The sequence below is a fragment of the Trachypithecus francoisi genome, unplaced genomic scaffold (genome assembly GCF_009764315.1).
Source record: "Trachypithecus francoisi isolate TF-2019V2 unplaced genomic scaffold, Tfra_2.0 Lachesis_group9, whole genome shotgun sequence".
Classification (NCBI taxonomy): Eukaryota; Metazoa; Chordata; class Mammalia; order Primates; family Cercopithecidae; genus Trachypithecus; species Trachypithecus francoisi.
The window spans coordinates 506507-523796 of NW_022681474.1; the positions used below are offsets into that span (position 1 = coordinate 506507).

Here is a 17290-nt window from a genome sequence, read left to right on the forward strand (position 1 = left end):
CAACTGTTCTCCGGGTTAAGTGTGAGGACTGCAGGTTACAGGGTGCAAAGGGACACCTATTCCATCTCGCAGCCTGCTGGAACTTAAGTCCTGACGGCACCCCTTGCGGAGACAGAGGCAAGTTCACGTTTGCTTTTGCTTGTTAACAGTGGTGACGGAGACACAGCTTGCAGAAGGAGGTGCCCCAGCTTTAACCACTGGGCACGTGGCCTGCAGGTCCTCCAGAGAGGAGCAAACTGTCCATCCTGTAGAGCACCGTAGGCCGACAAACCAGCCTTTCGGGAGGACGGCCTGGGCCAGCCAACCTGCTGGACAGCAGCTCAGAATCCACAGCTGGCTCATGCCTTCGTGCACGGCCAGGAGCGATGCCACCAAAGAATCTGACCTGTGACCTGTGTCCTATGCCCTTACACTTGGGAGCTCGGCAGTCAACTTGCCCCTGGCAGGGGTCAGGAGTACCCCAGAGCACAGCAATGGGACAGGCAGAGTCAGGGCCACCCTGCCCTGGCCACGGCCTCCAGGCTTTCTTCCCAAGACCCCACGGCCATGGGGTGAGCCTGCCCAGGTATCTACACTGTGAACTTCGAGACACATGCAGAAAAGTGCTGTACCAGATTGACGTAGCACAGAAGGCAACGCCACCCACTTTCTGTCCCTTTCAGAGATTCTCTCAGGTGCAAATGTTACTTGTTGTGAATAAAAACCCAGTGAGCTGCTGGAATGCCACACTCTCCAGGCAGATCGAACTCAACAGGCTTTCACAGTCTTGGGTGAGCAGGAGCTCTGGGCTGCCAGGCCGGCTGGGACTGGGTGGCCCTGGGCCGAGGAGGTGGTAGCAGGAAGCTCTACCAGGAGCCCGGAGCTGAGAGGACACTGCGCGAACAGGCTCAGCCTGTGACGGAAGAGTGCCCTTCTTGGATTGGGGAGGCCCCTGCACAGTTTTTCGTAGAAGGAACAAGGGTTAGAGAGGAGGAGGCGAGGAAGGGGATGAGACGGATCCCCGGGCTACGGCAGCACCCCCATCTTCAGAAGCCCTTTTCCATTCACTGTCCTCTGTCAATGACAGCTTTCCATTTTGCAAATAAGGGCCTGAATTTGAGGCTGAAAAGCCACAGATTCTGCCAACTGGGAGGCCTAGGGCTGGGCTGGGTGTGGCACCTGTGGGACAACAGCAGTGGTTCCTGAGGCTGGTGGGAGCCCGGGGGTGGGCAGGAGCCCTGGGGCCGGCCTGTTGCCCCCTGAGGTGCTGCCGGTGCTGGACACGCAACCTTGTCAGGTTCTGAAAGGTAAGTGCGGAGGCCTCAGCCAGCCTCAGGGTGAAGCAGCCGCTGGAAGATGATACTGAATGTTGGCAAAGGCATCTCTCTTGCTTGGACATTTTGAATGGAACAAGAAGAAAATGAACAAGTGACTCAGACGGATGGCTCCTTACACAGGGAACACTGGGTCTGCTCCGAGGCACGCCAGCCGGCATCTGTGGCAGCCGCACATTCTGGGGCCATCAGCATTCTCTGCACGTGCCCTGGGTCCCCACCGCCTGTCAGCTGCCCCTTACCAGCACACACAAAGCATTGTGCACTCAGCTGTCAGCCCTTCCAGAGCCCAGACCTTCAGCAACTGCAGCAAAAGCTTGCTGGAGCCTCAGGGAGGGACTCAGGATGGGTCCCGCTTGCCGCTCCAGCCAGCTGCCAGCCACGAGCCCCTTCCCGGTGAAACAGCCTTCCCGTGCCTGTGGTGTGTGCGGCCGCCTTCTCTCCGCCACAGCCTCCACTGAAGCCCACCTACCTCTGTCCCCACTGCCTTTCATCAACTTTCTGATGGGAAGGGGCTGGCATGGTGGTGTAGGGGAGGCCTGGTGACCAGGCTGGAGGGGCCTGGGGTGGCAGGGACCTCAGCCTAGGCACAGACCAGGTTTTCACAGGGCACGGATGCCTGCTCTGCGGGAGGGACGTCACCTCCATTGATTAAATGATTCGACATTGCTGTATGCCTGCAACTCATTAGTATGACCAGCACCCAGCCCCCGGAGCAGAGGCGCCAAGACGTGCGGCCTGTCCCCGGCCCCCACCGCATGGAGCCTCCCACCCCGGCGCTGAGCTCGGACGGAAGCCCGGTCACCAGCTCACGACTCCACAACTTTTCCAGCCTGGGAGTCCTTGAAAGGGCGGAGCCCCCCCAGCGGCCCAGCCCCAGCTGCAGGACCCCTGGGACCCCCGTACTCACCATGAGCGCTGCAAAGTTACCGAAGCGTGAGCGCCGCTGGAGGAGGCGTCCAGGGGGAGGCGATCAGGTCGCGCCCTGCTCCCCGCCAGCCTCCATGGCCTCCGGAAGGTCAAAGTCCCAGACGGCGGCCAGGAGGTCGCGCTCCCGGGCCCGGGCCTCAGGGTGACCGTGGCGGGGCGGGCGCAGTCCCGGAGCTGCTCCCATCTGCGAAGACAGCGGCGGTCAGCGGGGCGGGAGGAGGGTCCCCGCGGAGGGCAGCTCGCAGCCCCGACCCCGCGGGCGAGCAGCCGCGGCCCCTGTCGCCCCCTCCTCTCCGCGGGCGGCCCGGGGGCTGCGCCTGGGGCTGGTGGAGGCGGTGCCGGTGGGACGGGGGGAGGCGGGGGGCTCGGACCGAACGTGCCAGCGGCAGATGCGTCTCCTTCTCCATGTTTAAAAATCGATCTGCGCCCCACTCCCGGCTCCGGAGCCAAACTCAGCCGTCTGGGGCTGCACAAAGCCAGAGGCGCGCGAGGCGTTTGCACCGGGAACGGGCACCGAGTGACCCGCCCGCCCCAGCCCGGCCGCGGCGCCTGCTCTGCCTGGATGTGGCTCGAGCTGCGGCCGGGCGCGCGGGGCGGGGGCCCTGGATTATCCGCTGCTCCTCCCGCCCCAGCGGAGCCGAAAGTTACTCGGAGCCTCTTTCCCCGCGGCCGGCGTCACCCCGGGGCGGGAGCGTTTCTGCCGAGCCACGGCCGCGCGCGTCCCTCCCGCCGCCCAGACCCGCGCCCAGACCCTCTCGTCCTTCCCACCTGCTGTGGCCTAAGCGGCTGCCGGGGCGGCCGGGCCGCGCTCCTGGAGACTGACGCGCTGCGCTCCCCGCGCCGGGGACCCGCTCTCCATTCGCGAGGGCAGCGGCCGAGCTGGGAGCGAGTTATCAACAGATTGCGGGGCTGCGGCGCCGGCCGGTGAGTCACCGCCCCGCGCACGGGCGGCCCCGGCCCGGCCAGCAGCGCCGCCGCCTCTGCGAGTACCTCCCTCGGCGACAGGGGGGACCCAGGGCCGGAGGCAGGCGCGTAACCATGGGGACCGGGGCGGGCGATGGCGGCGGGCGGGCTCCTGCCGCAGGGCGGGGATGGCTCTTCCAGCCGGGCGGCCGCCGTCACACTGCAGAGCGCATTTAAAGAGACACCCGGCTCCGCGCTCGCGCCCCAGCACCGGACCCTCGCCTGAAAACGCCGGGGGGCGAACTGCACGACCCTGTGTTATTCCCAAAGGAGATCTCCATCCTTGGAGAAGCTGCAAGAACAGAAATATACACAAGAAAATGAATTTGGACGGAATTTTCCATCCTTTATTAACATTCTCGAGTCCAGATATGCCAGAACCGAGGTGCACCTGTCCTGAACCCGTCTGAGTGTGAGTCAGCAGGGCAGACGCAGCCGGTGTAGACAGACAGGGCCCGTGGCTGTGCAGAAAGCGTCCCTGTCCCTCCACCCCAACCCTCCTGCATCCTAGGCCACAGAGCTGGGCACCTAGAGCCAAGGTGAGTGTGGAGGCTGGGGTGCCAGGGGCCAAACAGCCCAGCCTCACCCGCAGCAAGGTGTGGGCTCTGTGCACAGCCCGCAGGCCCCTATCCTGCCCCCAGGGACCTCCTACCCGACAAGGTGGGTCCAAGTGCACTCCAGTTTTCGTCGCAAGATCAGTTTTCTGGGGCACATGCTGGCCTGGTGGCAACCTCAGCAAGAGTCTCAGGAACTGCCCTCAGTGATCCCACTCCTCCTCCACCTGTTCCCTCCTTGGCCCTGGGTGACCCCATACCCCTGCCACTCGTACCCTCCTTGGCCCTGGGTGACCCCACTCCTCCTCCATCTGTTCCCTCCTTGGCCCTGGGTGACCCCATACCCCCTCCACCTGTTCCCTCCTTGGCCCTGGGTGACCCCACTCCTCCTCCACCTGTTCCCTCCTTGGCCCTGGGTGACCCCACTGCCCCCTCCACCTATTCCGTCCTTGGCCTCCACTCTTGCATGGCTGCTTCTGCCCCAGGTTCTCTGGCACTGGCACCTGTTCAGGGGATCCCCAGGCCCTGCTGCCATGGATTTTGAGGGGCCTGAAGGATGTACTAGTGGGGGGTTGTCATGAAGACTCACAGAGGCAGAATTAGATGCAGGGGTGACAGTGTTCCGCTTCCCTTAGGGCGCCACTCCCCCATCTAGCTGGTGTCCCCAGAGCCCCTCTGTGGGGACACTGTGACGGGCCCTGAACTCTAGCTGAGGGACACAGGGTCCAGGCAGGCAATGGTCCAGTTTCCAGCTGGAGACGCTCCAGGCACCCCAGACCCTGGTCGCCCTGACTCCCTGGACGCTGTTCCCCTTGGAGCCTCGGAGCCCCCTGGTAACCCCTGGGTGATGGTCCTGGACAAGAGGGCTGGGAAGGGGCCGGCAGCAAGGGGAGGATTCTGCCCCCGGCGCCCCCAGGCCAGGGGTCTCCATGACATCTTACTCCTGCACCCAGCAGCTCCCACCACAGAGACTGCTCCAGGTGAGGGGTACCAAGTTGAGCACAGGTCAACCTGTCTTCCCGGGCGCTCCTGGCACATCACGGTTGGGGCCCAGCGGAGGCCCCGGCTGGTGTGGGGGCCCTGGCTTGTTTCTCTCCCTGCACATGGACTCGAGCCCTGCCCTGAGTCCCATGGGAGCTTTGCGGGGGAACTTCTCAAAGGTGCTGTGGAGTCAGAGGGAGGTGGTGGAGCCAGCCAGGCTCTGGGAGGCCCTAGAGAAGCTCCCACTACGCCTCTCAGTCCCAACTGGTTTTGGGCCCTGGGCTGGGCCCCCACAGGCTCCAAAGGGAAAGATTGTCCAAGGGAAAGCCCTGAAGGCCCCTGGTCTCTGAGTAGGACGCACAGAAGGTTACCAGGTGCTGTGGGGGCCCTGGGGTCCAGCACTTGAGGCAGACAGGTCCACCGGCTTGTGAATGTCCCCTGCCCTGTACGTGGTGGTTGGGACCGGGGAGGGCTGCCCCCCCCATTCCACACCCAGTGCTAACCCGGGTGAAGGAGAGGGATCCTGGGGAGCTGGCACTGCCACGTGTCCCAGAGCTGCCCTCGGGCAGAGTCTGTGGGGCTCAGTCTTGTGAGGGGTGGGGGCGCTGGGCATCTCTTGCCCACTCACAGCTGCCCCCGGGGCCCCTCCCCCGCTGCTCTGCCAGCCCTTCCCTAGAGCTGCCCTTGGAAGGCACCTGCTTCAGGTCTCATCTCTGGGGTGGTGCTGGGGACTGGGCACTGTCTCCTGAGCAGTCCCACATGGTAGCCTTGGTGGCACGCCTGTGGATGGGGAAACCGAGGCACGGACAGTCACGTGCTCTTCCAGTCTTGTGCTCTTCCAGTTGCGGGTTAGACCCCACGTGCAGTTGTGCGTTCCAGAAGTCTCCGGGCGCCGTGCAGCGGGATAAGGAGCTGCCGCCCTGGAGGATCATGCAGGCCTCTGGACGGCATTCAGAAGGTGAGCCGGCGGCCGTCTGCCCTGCAGCCCGGGGATGTCAGCACTTGCCCTGTCCCCAGATGTCACGGCCCCCGGCCCCTGGCCCCCGGCCCCCGGCCCTCGGCCCTCCGCCCTCTCTCTGCTGGCTGTTCATCAGCAAAGCCTCTACTTTCTGTACTGCAGGGTTGGCCGTGGCACTGGCTGGCCACAGGGCCCACCTTTCCAGTCCTGGCCGGAGGGAAGCATCTTGTCCATGTTGCAGGCACACGGGTGAGGTGCCGCCTGCCTTCCTGACTCTTACCTCCCCAATAAAGGAAAACAAAAGAAAAAAGATAGAAAAGACCAGGAAATGGAAATAAGGCAAAGAAGAATGAAATTTAAAACCCTAACAAACCCAAACAATGCTATTTCAAAATGTAAGTCCATGAAGAATCTCGTGGTGAAAAAGATGGAATTCCTAGCCAGGAAAATGCCCCATGCTTGCCTCGTGGGTGTAGGTGCTCACCACGGCAGTCTATTTACGTGTTTATTAAGGTGTCTCACCAGGTATCGCCTGGATTCCACCAGAGTTGCAGAGCTGGAGGATACATTCCTGTTTACATGATACATAGTTACGTAGGTGAAGAGCTTTACTGCGAGGAATCGAGGAGTCGGAGTCGGCTCATTCCGTGAGGGACGCAGGCAGGAGCTGCTGTTGCTGCTCCAGGCGTGATTCCTTCCTCCTCAGGGAGGCTCAGCTCCCTGCTGCAGCCAGGTGGGCCCACGCAGGCCTCCTTGGCCTACAGCGCAGACGGCCAAGTGCTGGTCATGGTCACCGCGTCTACACCACCCCTTTCTCAGCAGCAACTCCACGAGTGCTCGATGGAAAACTGCGGACAGCAGCCTTGCCAAGCAGACGCCCAGGGCTGGCCACTGCAGCCCCTCCAGCTGCGTTCTCCATCAGGGCAGCCTCCTCCCGGCTTCAGCACTGCGGGCAGCACACCAGTGAGGGGTGTGCCACGAAGCGTCACCCACGGACGTGCCACGAAGGGTTATTCTTCTTTTGACTTTTTCTGATGGTTTAAAACTGTAAGAACACGCAACTCACAGTCCACACGGAAGCAGGCATGTGGCTCCTGCCTCACTGTGGGAGGAAACATGTTCTCAGAAGAAATGGCTGAGTTTGCAGAGGGGTTTGCGGAGGGCCAGGCAGTCTGAACGCAGCCCAGCTGGCCTTGGTGGAGGTGGGGCTGGCACGGGGCGGGGGGGGGCAGTTCTTCCTGATACAAATCCTAACGCCTTCAACACTGACCTTCCAAAGAAACAGCTGCTGGACGTCGCCCTGACAGCACTGAGAACCCCACTTCTGAGGCGACTCTCGAGGGCTTTGTCATTTATTTGGCACCTGAGGCCCCAGCTCACAGGTCTCGGGTGCACGGGACCCTCCAGCCCTTCCCACTGCTCTGCGATTCTGCCTACCTTCCGGAAAGGTCAGTTTGGGGTTCCATTAACGGGGGAACCTGGCCCCATTAACTGGGGAGGCCACTCGGACCTCCTCCAAAAAGCTGGGGCTGGGGCCAAAACCTTGCCTCCTCCCAGAGCCTTCGGCCCTCTTAGTAGCGGACGTGGGCTTCCTCCCTCTGAGGGGCTCTCCTGGTGGACACAAGATGTGGGGCGCCCGTGGGTGGCCGCCCGCTCCTGCCAGAGTCCCACCTTGGGGCCAGAGCTGAGGCTACTGCCTCTGTAGGGAAGGAACAGTGGGGGCTGGGCCCACCCCTACCCAGAGAGAGGGGCCGTGTTGCCTGCAAGGCCTCAGCCAGGGCACCACGCTTCTCCGCACCCTGTGGCTTTGGGATCTGCAGGCTGTTTGTGGGAGAGCAGGAAACAGTCCCAGGGATGACGCTGCCTCATGCAGGGTAACAGAGCTGGAGGTCAGGCTGACGCAGGAGGCTCAGGATGGTGACGGTGCCTTCCCTCGCCTGGGGTGAGCCCCCAGCCCCGCCTTCCCTCGCCTAGGGCGAGCCCCTCCCCAGCCCCGAGTTTGGAGGGGCCGTGGCTGCCAGGGACTTGCGTGTGGAGCTCGCCGTCATTACTGAACTCTGGAGCAACAATGGCCTCATGTCACTGGTGTCTCGGGCAGGACCTGCCTCTTTTTGGAGCACTTTTGAGAGAGTGTTCGTTTCCAGCCATTTGGTGGGGACTCTGAGAGCCTGAACTTAGAAGCCCACCGAGAGGGGAAATGGCGGCCTTCGGTGGGGGGAAGCCTGGCCGCGGAGCGCAGGACCCAGGGCCACCGTCCTCCGGAGACAGCGCGCAGCAGCCGGCACTCACGGAGCGGAATTAAAAACGGCTCTCTGGTTGCCACGGCAACCAGCGGTCTCCCCCCAGCGTCAATTTGAATTTGTGCAGACCATTCCTAGCCAAGATTCAAGCCAACAGATTCGTGCTTACCCTGAGGTGAAGCCTCGTTTAAGAACCAAATAATAAAATTAACAAACCTAAAATCTTCTCACTGCTGCTGCCTCTTTAGTAAGCACTCAGCAGAGCCCCCAAGAGCACGCAGGGCGAGCACAGTCTCCCTCGGAGGCAGGAGGCCCTAGGGAACCTCACATGGCTCCACTGACCACCATGTGTGGCGAACAGGCCCTTTGGCACTTGTGGGCCCCTGCAGAATGAGCCCGTCTGGTGGGTTTTATGTTGGAAGGCCTCACTGCGCAGGGCCTGCATCCAAGGTGCCTCGGCCAGGCCTCTGTGTCCAGTGCAAGGCCCTGGCACACGCATCCAGGCTCACAGGGTTCCATCAGCCTGTACTGTGGGGCGGACTCTGAGGGTCAGGGTTCCGGCTGTGTGAGGGGTGTGCTCTGTCTCAGCATCCTATGCCCACCTCAGGCCAAGGCTGTGGGGTCTCGTAGGCCTCTACCCACTGGGCCTCAGGTACCGTCTCCTCCTTGGAAAAGGCATAAAGGCCTCCCTTCTCCAAGCTGTGAACCTTGGTTTTGCTGAAGGCTTGTGGAGAGTATTGAAAGAAGGCAGGAGTAGGCTCTGAGTGGGTGTTCATGGGAAGGGAGGCCCTACGCAGAGCCCTGATCCTACAAGCTCCTGGGGTCCCTGGTGTGGCCTGGGGCCCCCACAGCTCCTGTTGGCTCCTGCCGGTGGCCCTGGAGGAGTCACGTGGCCTCCTCGCTCACTGAACCCACCCAGGACCCAGGCAGAGAGCACCTGGGGCAGTCTGGGATCAGGTGGGGAGGGCTGGATGGGTGTCAGATTCTGCTCATTCTGCAGACCAGGGGAGCCACGCAGGTGTCGGGGGTGGGGGGTGTGAGGGGCAGGTGTGCACTTGGCTGTTGGGGCAACGGCTGTGCTGCAGCTTTGCTCACACTCTGGGGGCGGCACGCCCTCACCCGTTCTCCCCACGGCCCCACAGGCCCCACCCCAGACATGGCTTTCTGACGTCCTCAGCTGCGCGTTGATGGATAAAACCTCTGCAGACCAGGAGCTCCCCCCGCCTCTGTCTGGACACTTGAGTGGGGGAAGGGAGCGGATGTGACCAGGCCACAGTAGTTGGGAACCCACAGTGTCCCTGCCTGCCAGTGGCTGTGCCAGGCACAAAATCCTCGCGTAGAGCTGCATCCGAGCGCGGCCCCTGCTGCCGGCGGCCTGGTGCGCGGGTTTGGTTATAGCGCCTGGTGCTGCCGAGGAAGCTCTGTCTCCAGGGGTCCTGCCAGAGGGCGTGTTGATAATGAGAACATAGCTTCTGTGGGCGGACGACCTCGGGGGGCCCACCAGCACGCAGCCTGCCCTCCTGGTGCTCTCCTCCACCCCTGACGGCCCTGGACTCACAGGGGCAGCCCTGGTGAGGCCCGAGCACTCTACAAGGAGTTGGGGTTCAGCAGACCAAGGAGGGCTTCCCATCGGTGCACCCCAAGCACTGTGGCTGCTCCAGGCAGGCTCAGGAGTGTTCGACGTGAGTCTCTGTTCACCCCTCCCAGGGCTGACACGCGGCCTGGGCACCCGGCCACAGATGTGGGGTGAGGACGCTTCCCATGAACTGCCGCAGAAACCGTCACACGCAGCCTGGAACTGTAATGAGGGCTCATCACAGAGAGTGATGAGAGACACTGGCGAGTCACGGGCCCGACCTTAATAGCAACACGCACGCGCTCCTGCCCCTTAACGTCCACAAAGTCGGACGGCGAAGCCCACAGCCACCAGACGCCATCTTCGCCAAGATGTGGGAGCACCCTGAGACCCCCGATTTCGTGCAGATGATTTCTTCTGGGCTCAGAAGTTAACATGGGTCCTCGGGAAGCTTTGTAAACATGGGGCTTTTACATCCAGGTCTGCGGCTCTGGCTTTCCTGAGTCAGAGCGGTGCTGCCCGCCCAGCAGGCTCCAAGACCGTCTACCCTGATCTCAACGTGGGACGTGTCCGCGGCTCTGGTTTCCCTGTGTCAGAGCCAGGCGTCCCGCCCAGCTGGCTCCCGGGTCTACCCTGCTGTCAATGTGGGATAAAGGCTGAAACAGAAACAGCCAAGTGTCCAGATGGTTTTACATTTTAGAGACAATTCCAGTTTCCAGACCTGAATAATCAGCCACACGACCTGCTTTTCATAACAGCCTCCAGCCCTGTGGGTCGGGAGCCACCTCTGGTGGTCCCTCCAGGGCCGAGTCCACCGTTGGGGTCTTCCCAGGAGTGGGGGTGACTCTGGGGCCTTTCTTGGCCCCGTCCCTGCTCTGTCAGGGCTGGGACGCTGTCCCCTTCTGGCCAGCCATCCCTGGGCCATGGTCACAGGAAGGACGGAGGCCTAGCCCCCACCGCGACCCTCTGGATCCTGCTTAGGCGAAAGGGCAGATCCAGTGAGGAGGAAGCAGGTGGCCCCACAATACTGTCTCTGAACCACCAAGGAAGGACCAAGCATGCTTTCTCTCCCAACCAGCCCCTCACCTGCCTCTGGCTCACCCACGGGACCTCACTGTCCTGACAGTCATGAAGCCTTCCCTGCCTCACCCACAGCCCTGGAGTGTCTTCTAGGGTTAGCCCGGGTGCTGTCCCTGGAGCGTCTGGCCTGGAGGACTCTGAACAGGCCCATGGTGCAGCCAGCCCCTCCCTGGGGACCAGAGCCGGCCGTGGCTCGGGAGCTGTCCCTGGTGCTCCCCGGAGTAGGCCTGGTCCCTGCAGTCCTGCCCACCTGATGGCCCAGCCTTTGTCCAGCTCAAGCCCCGGCCCTTCCGTGGGACCTGCTCCGTCTGACCACACCTGCCGCCTGGTGCTGCCTGGCCCTGCCTTGGTCGGCCGCGCTCCCCTCCACGGCTGGCCCAGCTGCCTTAGCCTGGTTCCTGCCAAGGCTCTGGCAACTGGGCCAAAGCAATTTTACCAAATTAGATGTGGTTGGAAGCAAGTCGTTCCACCTGGCAATTTTGTTAAAATAATTATTTGTTTGAAAATTAATATTCCCGAGTCGCTGGTTTTTCTAGGATTAGCAGTTTTGGCACACTGTGGGGCAGTTTTTCAGTTCTTTATGTCTTCAGACATTGCTTTCTCTCCTTTCAAAATATCTTTGAGCCTAAAAATAATCTTTTCATTTAAAAGTTTCTAATAATCTTTGAGCCAGTGATTCCTGCTTTGAGCTGTTGGCAATAGCCGAAGCCCAGAACAAGCTAATACCTGAAGCGGGAGTGGGTTGCAGGGACTCATGCCCTCCGTGGGGACCTCTCCCCGCATTGTGGAAAGGAGAGAAGCCGGTGACTCGCAGAACCGTGGACAGATGGTTGCAGCACGTGCCTGGGGTCTTGAGGGCATTCGTCAGAGCCTCACAAGCCCCTCTCCCCAAACAAGGCTCCCGTACAAGCAGCGAGTGGACCCTCCCGGACTGGGCTGCATGAGGGGCACCACTGGGAGGCCCTCAGGAACCACTCTGGGGGGTGATAAGCACTTGAACCAATTGCATCCGTGGGTAGCGGCTGGTGCCACAGAGACAAGGAGACCGGGCCAGGGGCCCTGGGGGCTGGTGATGAGATGGCAGCTCCATCTGGGCTGGGCAGGTGGCCACGGCAGCACAGGCATCCTCCCTGGAAGATGCGGAGACTTTGGGAGCCACATCATCACCCAGGAGGCAGGGGAACCCCCAGGGCCTGAGACACGGGCACTGGCACACGTGGCCACAGAACCTGGCTCCTAAAGGTGCCACCCGAAAGCAAACAGCCCTGCTGACAAGCGGTTGGTTTCAGGTGCATCACATCCTCCCCAGAAGCTGGCATGTTTATGTATTTTGGAAGTCTATGAATACTAAAATCCTCATTAATTTCAAAACACAGTTCACAAACTCCAAATATTTGACCAGTGCGTCCATATGCTCAGCCATCTTCACAGCCAGAGCAGCTGGCGGGAGACTCAGAGGATGAGGCGTGAGGTGGAGGCAGAGCCGGAGGCGAAGGCCTGTCCACGGTGCCTGATTTCACCTGCCCTGCAAGGGCTGTGGGCTTGAGGACCTGGAGGGGTGAGCGAGGTGCAGGGACGCGGCTGAGAGGGCGTGAGGCGTCCCGTGTCCCTCAGATGTGGTAGATCCTGCTCAGATCCTGCCCCTGGCCCGCAGCCCACGCGCCCAGCATTGCCACATCCTCCTCCTGGACCCCGTGGCCTGCTGTGCCTGCATCTGCAGGATCTGTGCTGTGGGGGGTCTGCTCCTGTCTGCCCCTCACCTGTCCCACACCCTGAGAGTGCCCGGGGTGGGGGAAGAAGGGTCCAAGGCTGCCTGGCACGTCAGGAATGGTGTCCAGGCCAGGTTCAGACCTCTGGCCTGTGATGCTGGGGGAGCAAGGGGTGGGCACAGCCCTTGATGGAGAAAAGGCTGCATCTTCCCATGTGGGCCACTCCTCAGAGGACCCTGCCTGCGGCCCCATGGATGCCAGGAGCCCCGGGGCCCTCCACTGGGGCATGAGGAGCCAGCATTGCACTCACCTCATCACACAGCGCAACCCTGTCACTCCTAAACTACGGATAGAACAAGCCTTCCTCATCCGCAGGTTAAAAAATTCCTGACACAGCAGTTTTCTCCAAATGCATTTCGGACACAGCCAGATCCACTAAGCTGGCCTTTCAAATTGACTTTAAAATTCCTCCCCCAAATCTCTGCCCTCCCTTTTCACTCCTCAAAGAGCCAATAGGTTTAGAGGCGGCTCCCCACGCTGGTCGTGCCACGCCCAGGACACCCCGGGGGCCACAGGACACAGGTAGCAGGTGTGTGGCCAGCAGAGAGGACACACAGACCAGGCTCCAGCCTCCTGCCAGCCCTGCCGCCCGTGGGCCGCCTCAGCCCCAGCTGCTTCCTGGACCAGACCTGAGCACCCACTCTTCCCAGGGCAACGCTGCAGAGAAACACGCTCGATGTCTGGTCTGTGGGTGCTGTCTTCCTGACCGAGGGCGCCCACATATGATTCCACATGACCCCAGCTTGCCTGCCAGGTGGGCAGGGACTGTGACCGCTCCAGGCTGGGCCTGCTCCTCCCTCCACGTGGTTTGGCGTGGCCTGGGGCAGCCCTGCGACCGCCACTCTGCCCTCTCCTACCTGCCTGGCAAGGGTGCTCACCCGGAGAAAACGGCTGGTTCCTGTGTGGACTTGGGGCTCCCTGACTGGGCTGTGCTGTGTGGGAGGTGCAGGAGCTGTGTGCTCTGCAGTTTACACGGAAGCCTCAGCAGGGCTGGACATGTTGCTGTCGGTCAAGCCTTGGCACAGAGATCAGCCGCTGGGCCTCTGCAGGGGGTGCCGTGGGCTACAGAGCTCGGGGCCTGTGGCTATCCCCTGCTGTGACCACAGGCCAGGGCTGGGGCCTGAGTCTTCTGCTGTGGCCTATGAAGAGCGGGAGCCTCTGCTCCACCCCCAGGAAACTCGTGACAGAAGTCGGAGGGGAGGGTCCCGAGGGGCGACTGCTTCTGAGCGCATGGCCGGGCCCTAGGGCTGTGTCACTGTCCTCACACCGACTCCCATCTTCACCCTGAGCCAAGGTCCCCACGGGCTGCCAGCACCTGTGGTTCCCAACCCTCTCTTCACTCCAGTGTGAGTCCCCAGCCCTGGCGGCTGCCACGTTTCCCAGTTTGCCTAGTTAAACAAGGCCAGAGGCACTGAGCAGCCCAGTCTCAGTGAACACTCTGGGCAAACACTCTGTGGTCTCTAAAGCCCACAGCCCCTGCAAGGAGCCCAGTCTCCTGGGCACGGTGGTGATGTCCAGCTGGAGCAGGAAGAGTGGCATCGGGGCCGGGGTCTGACAGCACCAGAAATCCAGGCTGCTGCTGCCGACATTGTCTCGGGGGAACTCTGGAGCCACTGACCACATAGGATTATGCAGGCGTCTACAGGGACCACGGACCACGGGGAGCTGTGCAGGCGTCTACAGGGACCACTGAAAGAAAAGGAGATGAGGGGATTGGCCTTCTGACCCCTGCTGGGTCAGTGGACGTGCAACAGCCATTGCAGGAAGAGAGACTCCATCACCTCTGAGTGGTCAGTACCTCAGGCTCAGCTGCAAACTTATAAGACACACAGGGGCTGGGTGTGGCGGCTCACGCCTGTAATCCCAGCACTTTGGGAGGCCAAGGCAAGAGGATCTCTAGAGCTTAGGAGTTTGAGACCAGCCTGGGCAACATGGCAAAACCCCGTCTCCATCACAAATACAAAAACTAGCTGAGTGTGGTAGTGTGTGCCTGTAATCCCAGCTACTCAGGAGGCTGAGGCGGGAGGATCACCTGAGCCCGGGAGGTTGAGGCTGCAGTGAGCTGAGATCAGGCGACTGCACTCCAGCCAGGGCAACAGAATGAGACCTGGTCTCTTTAAAAAAGGAAAAAAAAAAAAAAAAAAGACAAGAGGCCACAAGACCCTGTAAACAACACCACGGGCGACACCCCTGAGTCCACAGGTGGAACTTCAGAGGGAGGAGGCTGGCGTTTCTTCAACAAAGAGTATTCGGGAGACAAAGGTGGCTGGTGGAGGCCGGTAGGCCCAGACGGAGGGCGGGACATCAGCCAGCTACGCCTGGGGCCTGCGCTAGTCCTGATTTTACAAATAAACTGTACAAAGAAAATCCAGAAAATGGGAACCTAGGCTTAATATTTGATCAAGCAGAGGAATTTTATTGCTAATTTTGGAAGAGTTCACAGTCGTTGTATTTTAGCAGTGCACACTGGATGCACACTGGATATTTCGTCGGCGATACAATGTTGGGGATTCGCTTCAAAATCACCTGCGTGGGGACAGGGAGGCATCAGTGAGATGACGGTGGCTGTGGGGGCGGCAGCGTCACTGCCTCATGACACTCTTTCTGCCACTTTACCCACACACCGTGCATGCGTTTGCACACACATCGCCCTTTTATCAGGACTTGCAAGGGGGACCTTTGTACAAAGGCCTGCACGGGGTGTGGGTTAAGGCCCCGCCGTTGGCCTTGGCGACTCCTCTGTACCTGGGACCTCCAGGGAGACCTGGGCTCTGGCATCCACTTGTCCTCGAGGCGTAAGGCCACCTGGGGCCACTGGGCCAGCGTTGCGGCATCAGCCCTGATCCCAGAAGGCAACGGGGGCTCCTGCTGCCTGGGGTCCTCACCAGCCTGGAGCCTCCGGCCGTGGGCCCACTCACCAAGCTCACAGCCTGGCCCTGGGGGCTCATGGACCCCCAGCAGCCCCGGGGAGCCAGCTGCAGCGTTTCCTCACAGACGAGCATGGCAGCTCCGGGACTTGGCTCGCGTGCACTGGGCAGTGGGGTGCCGGGTGGGTGAGAGGATTGCAAGACGGAGGTAAAAATAACACTGTTCTCAGAAGCAATTTCCCCAAAGGAGTTGGCGGCCTCTGGTTATTTGTTGCCTAGGAAAGTCGGGAACAAATAAAGACGCCCTGTTTTCTGAGCAGCTGCCTTCCCATCTGCATGGCCGCTGGGCTCCCCTCTGAGCAGGTCAATAAATCCAGGTCCCAAGAATCCTGAGGGGCGCCTGGGATGGTGAGGGTGCCGCGCCAGAAGGGGTGGAAACAGTTAAGTGGGTCACGCCCACTTAACTTTAAAGACTGCATTACAGGAGAAACAGACTCAGACATGATATTAAATTGGAAATGAAATTAAAAAGCTTGATGTGTGAATTTTGTGAATGTGCTACTTACAGTTCTTCCGTTCTCAGCGAGGTAGAATATACCCATGGACACACCCGTGGATACATCCATGGACACACCCGTGGACACACCTGTGGACACACCTGTGGACACACCCGTGGACACACCCGTGGATACACCTGTGGACACACCCGTGGACACACCCATGAATACACCTGTGGACACACCCGTGGATACATCCATGGACACACCCGTGGACACACCCGTGGATACACCTGTGGACACACCAGTGGGTACAACCGTGCCAGCTTGGCACTTAGCATCCAACTGGTGCTCCAGTGATGGGGCAAATCAGGCAGGGCCAGGCAGCCCCCCAGGCAGGACAGACCCTGAGCGCCCCAGGCAGGACAGACTTTGTGGCCCCTGCCTGGACCTGTCCACCAGCTGGACCTCCTGTGGTGAGTACAGGTCCATCAGCACCTGTGGCAGCTCCAGGGCCTCCTGGTCACAGCCTCGGGCTCCTGGGGGCACCCTTCATCCTGGGAGATAAACCGCTTTTGTCTGGCCAGACTCCATCCACCCTGAGCCGACTTCCTCCAGTGAAGAGGCTCCTGGGTGTCCTTGGTCACCAGGACCCTCAGGCCCTTCCCCAGGCAGATGTCCCACCTGTGGGCCACCCTCTGGAGTCCAGGCGTCTGCCCCTTCCTCAGCAGGAATCCCTGGCACTCCCCTTCCAGGCTGTGGTCCGGGAGGATGTTCTCAGGCCCACGGTGCCGCCCGGGCCGCACTCTCCCCACTGCTGCCCCAGTCTCCTGGAAGGGCCTCATCTGCAGGCCCCGGCACCACCAGCCTCACCTGAGTCCCTGCCTGGATGGTGTTGCCACCGACAGGCACCCACGCGGGTGGAGACAGGAAGCCCAGGAGAGCCTGTCTCTGGGAATAGTCACTTCTCAAGACCCTCGTCCATGAGGGTGTGCCTTTGGCACCTCCCATCCTGAGGTGCCTGGAGGCGTGTGGCGTCTGGCAGGGGCATCTGCTGCCAGAGAGCAGCTGTGGAACTCCTCCTTCTCCAGGGCCAAGGCCAGGCCTGGGTCGCCCTGCCCTGTGCTCCACCCCACGGCTTCCCGAGGCCCCCAGGGCTGCCCTCCCTCTGCCAGTGGTCCAGAGCTCACTTAGAGCCCCCAGCTGGGAGGCCACGTCTTGGGGAAGGAGTGTGTGGCTGGACGCTGTCAGCCACAGCCAGCCAGTGACCCTGAGCAATAGCAGCAGTCGGGTTAAGGAATCTGCTGTGCCTGGCCCTGAGGTGAGAGTTGGTTGGCTCATTTTAAAGTCATTGGTTCATGACATGCACTGAGGGCTCAGGGTGTGTGAGGCTGGGGGCCACGGGCTACTGAGTCTGACCCTGGGGGAACAACAGCACAGTGGGGAGGCCCGACGGGGAGAGAAAGGGAGGGAGGGAGGGAGGGCGAGGGAGGGAAGAAGGGAGAGAGACGGACGGAGGGATGAAGAGGGAAGAGAGAGAGGGAGAGAGGGAGAGAGAGAGA

At 61.3% G+C, this 17290-nt stretch overlaps 1 protein-coding gene, 1 long non-coding RNA gene and 1 pseudogene across 2 annotated transcripts in view; 2 read left to right on the plus strand and 1 right to left on the minus strand.

Moving 5' to 3' along the window:
* Nucleotides 1–2353, minus strand: part of ADGRA1 (adhesion G protein-coupled receptor A1) — a 39677-nt gene extending 37324 nt beyond the window's left edge. Inside the window, exon 1 of the mRNA XM_033208904.1 lies at nucleotides 2224–2353. Within this exon, the coding sequence (XP_033064795.1) occupies nucleotides 2224–2226 (3 nt within the window). The 5' untranslated portion in view covers nucleotides 2227–2353. The remainder of the gene's footprint in view (nucleotides 1–2223) is intronic.
* Nucleotides 2354–3363: 1010 nt separating this feature from the next.
* LOC117082783 lies at nucleotides 3364–5407 on the plus strand (annotated as a pseudogene).
* An 8-nt stretch (nucleotides 5408–5415) lies between these two features.
* LOC117082285 lies at nucleotides 5416–8164 on the plus strand. Its single transcript, XR_004436533.1, has 2 exons — nucleotides 5416–6432; nucleotides 6522–8164. It is a non-coding gene; the product is annotated as an uncharacterized LOC117082285 (long non-coding RNA).
* The last annotated feature ends 9126 nt before the right edge of the window (nucleotides 8165–17290 follow it).